General features: G+C 28.7%; 1 protein-coding gene across 1 annotated transcript in view; it reads right to left on the reverse strand.

Annotated features, from left to right (window-relative positions):
• Nucleotides 1–667: 667 nt before the first annotated feature.
• The window catches only part of LOC108686327 (elongation of very long chain fatty acids protein AAEL008004-like), an 18300-nt gene continuing 11672 nt past the window's right edge, over nt 668–7295 (reverse strand). The window contains exons 2-6 of the mRNA XM_018191587.1: nt 3407–3511; nt 2205–2476; nt 1680–1863; nt 1221–1342; nt 668–1073 (exon numbers count right to left, since the gene is read on the reverse strand). Of these exons, the coding sequence (XP_018047076.1) occupies nt 819–1073; nt 1221–1342; nt 1680–1863; nt 2205–2476; nt 3407–3500 (927 nt within the window). The 5' untranslated portion in view covers nt 3501–3511 and the 3' untranslated portion in view covers nt 668–818. The remainder of the gene's footprint in view (nt 1074–1220; nt 1343–1679; nt 1864–2204; nt 2477–3406; nt 3512–7295) is intronic.

A 7295-nucleotide genomic window follows, 5' to 3' on the forward strand; every position in this document is an offset into this window, starting at 1 on the left:
TTTAGATATCTCTTGAATATCTAAGATCATCCATGAATATCACAAGATTATCGCGATATGACGTCCATTGGACATCTCTAAGATAAAATGTTGTGTGGATTCATACACACGTATTATACGAGTACTCATTCAGGTAGTATAAAAGTTTGCAGTAACATTGCTGCAATGTTCACATAGTTATTGCAAATTACTTAACTAAATGTTGAACATCGCAATGTTATTGCAATTGTTGAAATGATTTATGTTGTATAGAAAATAAAAAAAAAGATAAATCATTTATTACTATTATTTAAAATGTAACTGTGTTACTATTAACATTATAAAGGAAATTAACATTATGAGGAAATGTAACATCATTAATTATTCATTATTAAAAAGAATAATTATATAACAAGATATTTTTCAAAAATAATGGTAACAAATAACAATAAACAAGTTAATTTTATAAAATAACTTTCCCAACTCTGATTATATTCTTAATGACTTAGCTATTTGGTATAATTTTGTTATCGCAAAAGAAGATACGTAATGAGTGGATCGCTTTCGTTTATAAATTAAAAAAATAAAAAATAAAAGTTTAAAAATTCAATTGTCAAATAGTCAGATGTGTTCAATTTTCGCGAATATCTAGACGTTTCTACATTTTTTTAATTTACATTTTGTCTTTTTTATATGCATTTGAACATCTCAGCAGGAAACATATTATAGTCATGATACGTCGACTATAATAGCGGGATAGAGACTGCAATACGATTCAAGTAAAATAGTAGTGACCATCTCATTGCAATCGCATCGTTTCCTTCCTCGGCTGCACCCATTTAATCGCTTTTCCCTTTTCCATTCGGCATCCCGTCGCTCACTTTCTCCACGACGCCATTCGCTTTAGCCGAGTTCTGAATCGACGGTACTGCGCCATTTTCCTTCTTGGAAGTATAAGCATTATTGTAGAAGTCCGAAAACAGGAAATAGAAAAATATCGAGTTCGGCAACACCACAATGACCGACCATTTCGGATAGTTGCAGTCGTAGAACAACAATTGGCAATTGTGTAGGAAAGCCACACAGAATTGGGACTATCAAACAAAAATTGCCATAAGTATAAATAATTAGTCAACTAGAAATAAATGATTAAAATAGATTCAGTAAAAATTAAAAGAGATTTGGTAAAAGAAATAGATGAAAAGTAGCTTCGATTAAGTATTACTTTATTTGCTTCGTACCATTTGTAGAGTAGTAATGTACTTCTTCCACCAGAGATACCGTTTTTGCAGATTGTGAGGTAGCAATGCTGCCAGGAGATAATAAGTGTACATAATAATATGCACGAAGCTATTTATAATTCCTGCAAGGAAAAATGTCGAATTATAAGTTATATATATATCTATGATTTTAATCTGATCCAATGAAAATCTGATGAATTAAATTTTCAATGGAAAAGTGCACGCAAAAAACGATTTCATTGAAGGATCTAAAATTTTAGTAGATACAAATCTGAAAATAATTTTATTTAATCATCAAAATAATTATATTGGAAATTAAAAAATGATAAAGCAATAATGCAAAAAATATTGATATTTTATCAACAAAATTTTAGATCAACAAAATTGTTTTCTTCGCGTGTACAAATGAAAAAAATCAGAACAAAAGATTTTAAATTATTATATTATTTTTTAACGTACCTACAAAAACGCCATGACCACCGGGATAATACTTTGTAGCACCCCACGATACCATTGGCATCACAGTGTGATGGTACATATGAAGAAACGTAATTTGCTTATCCTTCTTGCGCAATACGAAGAATACTGTGTCGAGAAGTTCTGTAAGTTTCGCCAGAAAGTAAATGTAAACGCCTCTTGCGACCTATAACGATATCGTGCAGAAAGTAGATAAATTCCATACAGCATTCCTTATTCGAAGGATGTCACAACGTCGTTAATATTGTAACGTCCACGCAATGTTTTTTTAAATGAGATATACTTTGTAGAATGACAGATATTCTTTTTTTTTATCATGCTAAAAAAATTTAATTACGATATTCACATCGTCTCGAATAAATAAGAATATTTCACATTTAAATCGGGAAGATAAATAGCATATAGAGATCTTTTAAGTTATGCGTAAAACAACGTAAAATGTCAGAAGATAAATTATAGTTAATTGAAAACTTAAGAATATATATTTAGTATTTAACATTTACGTACTCTTAGAGGATACGGTTTGTATGAAAAATCCACCCCCTCGCATGTCAAGCTGTAATTATAGAAAACTATGGCTTCCAAGCCTTCTTTAAATAACCATGTACTAAGAAGAATCTGCAAAAAGTTATAAACGACTAGAATGTTTTTTAATTGATACGGCTTTCGGTGCTCCATGTTTCTCGGACCCCATGACAATACAAAATAAAGATAGCCGATCAAGATACTAAGACCAGGTACGGGCGATGATATGAGAAACCAATCCCTAGTTCGAGGATCTGAAAAAATTATATATAATAAAAGCAAATTATTCACTATAAAAGAAGAATATCTTGAATTTTATGGTCGATTTTATCAATTCATTTTCAAATTTTATCAAACTTTTTCTATTTGTATTTATTCCTGTAGTTCTTAAGCTTTAGCCAATTGAGAAAAATTAATAGAAATCCAATATGAATTATCTAAATAAATAATATTATGAATTATATAATTAAATATTATGTAAATATATAATTAAATAGAATTAAATATTATGAATTATATAATTATAACTCAGTTATACACACTCAGTTATAAAACAAGACAAACAATTTGATACAATTCTATCTTTGAACTTCTATTATAAATTTCGATATTTCTTTTATTATTATTAAATAATGTACAATTTTATATACATTCCATTCTTCTTCCTTGTTATTAAATAATAATAAACAATTAAAAGGAGAGAGAGAGAGCAAGGAGAACGCATTGTTTATGGTATTAGATCTTAATTTTTGAAAACAGATTTTTATGTGATTACAAAATAAATATTCTATAATTTTAAATTTTTTAAATAAATTTAACAGGTTCAATTGCTTGTAATTTTAAATTCTTTTAATAGATTTTCTTTTGTAATTCCAAATTACATATGTATTCATACAATACTGACTTACAAGAGATGTTTTAAAGACATTGCGAGGATATTAAGGACGTTTTCAGAATTCCTCGGATAAAGTATGTAGTTATTCACAGTTACAAGATTAATAAATAAAAGCAAATTAAATTATCCTTATAAAATTAAAGGATAATAAAATAAGAAAAATATCATTATAGTATTAATAAAATAAACGGATATATGTTAAGAAGAATAATTATATATTATTCTGTGATATCTCAATAATCAGAATTTTTTTGAATGCACTCTTGTGTAACAGAAACTGTGAACTTACCAGATAAGTCGTGAAATAGAAATTGCCAGTATCGCACTACAGAGTTGTTATAGATGTTAGACATCCTGTCAATCGGTGACACAGTGACGTTCATTTTGAAGTTAACTGAAAACATTTTACGAATCTCTTTATTTTACGAATATTAAGTTCTCTAGTTATCTCTATAGTTATGATAAATTGATTTAATAAACTCTTGTTCATTTAAAAGATCGTACATAAAAAGAAAATTAAAATAATTTATATGGCAATATTTAAAGAGTCTACGCTTTAGTTTCTATGATAGATATGATAAATATGAACTAACATATGTTTATGGGTCGAAGAAAGTTTATCGTCGCGTCGTACATGCAAAGTATGCTAAGTTTTACTATAAACACCATCTATTTTTATAGCGCTTGTGTTTGCAAAACGTCGAATTCATCATGAAAACAAATTCTTACTTTTATATCGTCATTAAACTCGCGAAGCCCTAATTAGCATTTCCTTGCGCAAGATGTACGATTTACCGATTGCTGAAATCCACATCTTTTCGAAAAAATCTGCTTGTATGAACCGGTTCACACACATCCGGAATGATCCAATATGGCGGAAAAATCAAAATGGCGGAAAAAAGCACAACATTCATTCATTTTCACAGCCTTTAATAATAGATCGTAGCATTGCTGAATGGCAATGTTATACTATTGAAAAAATATGTGTAATCACGTATGTTTAACGTAATTATTAGTTTTTATGTGATATTGAGAATGTGACAACGAATTTATTTATCTGTACATTAACTAGACATGCGTCAATTGATTTCAGCATTCTTTCATATACGAACTGTTCCTTAAACTTTATAGAGACTATGAAATATTTTTGAAATTTTTATTTATATGTCGATTTACTAATTGATTACTGATCAGCGCTACATTTTGTAAATGTACATCAACTTATATATATATATATATTATTCACACCTTTTATTGATAAATACACGCATTTAACATATAATTCACGTTACATACCCTATAAAATCTCTGCAGAAAAAAATATTTATCAATAAAAGTGAGATAAAAATATGGAACATAATATAGACTATACACATACATATTTATTCCACTTTAAGAAACTTTTGTTTTGCTTATGTAATTATTACATACAAATTCATAATCGTTTATCGAAACTGCACACAATATGCTGTTCCATATGTTCTATGCCATCAAAATGATATGCCGTGATACTCTTATAAGTACATTTCAATGATCGTCATTATGGTGCACAAAAATTTAATAATGCTATTCCTTCGCTTCTTAAATTAGTCCGACACACTTTCGCACTTATGATTCGACGTATATTAAGCTCCTTCTGATTATTAATACTATTAGTATCATTATCTGCCTCGAATAACAGAGAATTGCGATTTGTAAATTTGTACAACTTTCTCACAACGCGAAACTAAGTAGAAGCGCTGGTGCAAGCGGACGATCGACTGCACATCGGACTTTTCACTGGAGAGTGAGAGCGGAGACCCGAAAAAAAAAAAAGACCGGTATGATTACTGCAATGGTTCGACAACAAGTAAATAGCAATATCTTGATTAAGTATAATTCCACTACGCACAAACGATCTGCATTTAGAAGAAGTTATCCTTCAGACAGATACCTATAGATATAGTGAATCAACAAGTTCAAACGATGATAGGCATCAGTCCAAATTTTCCTTTTCAGTTTTTAGCCATGATGTTATTCATTGTCTAATTATATGAAATACACAAGTATGTAAAAGTATATAGTAAATTATAATACACATTCTTTTATTCTTTCTATTAATCTTTGTGAACAATTATGAAATCTCAATGTTTGCTTATAAAAATGAATACAATTAATATTACACTATTTCTGTTATACTTAAATCTCTCGATACAATTGTCAAAATATGCGATGATAATTATTTATGAAGTAAACGCAACGAGAGAATCAATCGGCACATAGTAGTCTAATAATAGCTAGCTAGAAAATCTTTCAGTCATAATATTCTTGAGGCTTCCACGGATGCTTTCTATCTAGATCCTTTCTTGGAATGCCAACATTTCGTGAACCTTGCAGTCCACTTTATCAGGGAACGACCTGGAAAAATAGCTCAGTATCAGGCTGCTCCTCGCTCTGGCATTCCAAGAATATATCTGAACACGGAGGAAACTCGCGAAACGCATAATCTTTATATTTCAGTCATAATATAAGTTTCCGAAGTGCATCACGTAGAGACAATCTGTGTTATAACAAAAAATTATTTTTCTGTCATTTATCTATCTATTTCTTCAGAATATGCACGCATGATCTTTCATAAAAATCTTTTTCCTATTACGCATTAGAAGTGCAGTTTTCAAATAATCTAAATAGTATCTAAATCACATCAATATCTCCGTGAGTTTTGAGTATGGTAAGTTAAAAGGATCCTAAAACCGTCTATATTACTGATTAAATTATAATTTTTGTATAATCATTACTTTTTTCTCTTTTACAGATTTGAAAATTCTTTTTCAGTTAAATTATTTAAACAATTAAAATATACGCATTAATAGCGTCTGTAAGATGAAGTTTATGCCAAGGACAATAAATTTCGAAATTGAGACCTTCTTTATCAATTCTTAGTTCTTACTTCTTTATCAATGACGTTCCAGAACTGTCATGTCGTAACATTTGCTTCATATAAAAGCTGTGCAATCTATACTTACGAAATAATAGTTCACAGACTAGTAGTTTGCATGAAGAAACAATATGAAGTTCTTAAAATTGAATTTAGACGTCTAATTAAAATATAATTGTTATACAAAAATTTTTGCGTATGTGTGACGTGAGTGAGATATTGATGTAGTGATGGATCAATGACATGTATAATATCTGTGTGTAAGTACCATTTTCAATATGACTAGTCATTTTTAGGGTCCTCTTAACTGTCGTATCGTTATAAGCATCTCTTTGTGTCACTCATTATTATGAAAATTCAAAGCAATAATTAGCAAAAAGAAATTTTAGAATAGTATATCATAATTGATATCTTGATCTAAATTGATCTACATTATCCAATTATTGCCGAATCATAATAGGCACTACGAGACATTAATATGTACATCGTGAGAACGCGACTTTTTCATGAATGCCGCTCTCTTTTCTTACCTGAAAGAAAAGGAATTGTGATTTATGAAAATCGTGAAATTGTAAAATTTCGCCTCGTTTCTATTTTGCAAAATCAAACATTACATCAATTGTATAATGGCTCCTGAGAGATCGGCCGATACACTTATAATTATTAAAATTCTTACATAATATCTTCATTTTAGAAGTTTTAGTGCTCATCAGCTCAGATTTACAATTTAGTTTCGCAAACTTACTCTTTTTTAACTATCATTATCTAATTTAATTTCTCTTTCTCTCTTTTTTCTCTCATTTCATAATTTATTGAATGCATCATTTGTTACGAATTGTAAATAATTCTCGTAAACATTAGCTTGTAACATGGCACAGATAATTTAAAAATTGATGTAAATAATTATGTAATAAGTGATTATAAGGAAATAAACTTATAAAAAACAATATTTTTGTTATTACTTTTGTTATAGTTCTCTTGTAAAGTTATTATATTTCATTGAATGTGTCACACTAAATTCTTCGCCATTACTTCTTTGATTTCTAATCTTATATTCTAGTGGTAATGCAAATTAAATGAGCTAACATATTAAAAGCATAACAACATTAAATAATAATAATTTTTGTAAACAATTAGAGTAAAAAATTATTTTAAAAATTGATTACATTTAATAGACGCACAAACCATCGATTTTAAAATACATTTATTCTATTTGTAACATTTACCATTTCTTCTATTCTCTTCTATTATATTATAAATA

This window comes from Atta colombica, unplaced genomic scaffold (assembly GCF_001594045.1).
Source record: "Atta colombica isolate Treedump-2 unplaced genomic scaffold, Acol1.0 scaffold175, whole genome shotgun sequence".
Taxonomy (NCBI): domain Eukaryota; kingdom Metazoa; phylum Arthropoda; class Insecta; order Hymenoptera; family Formicidae; genus Atta; species Atta colombica.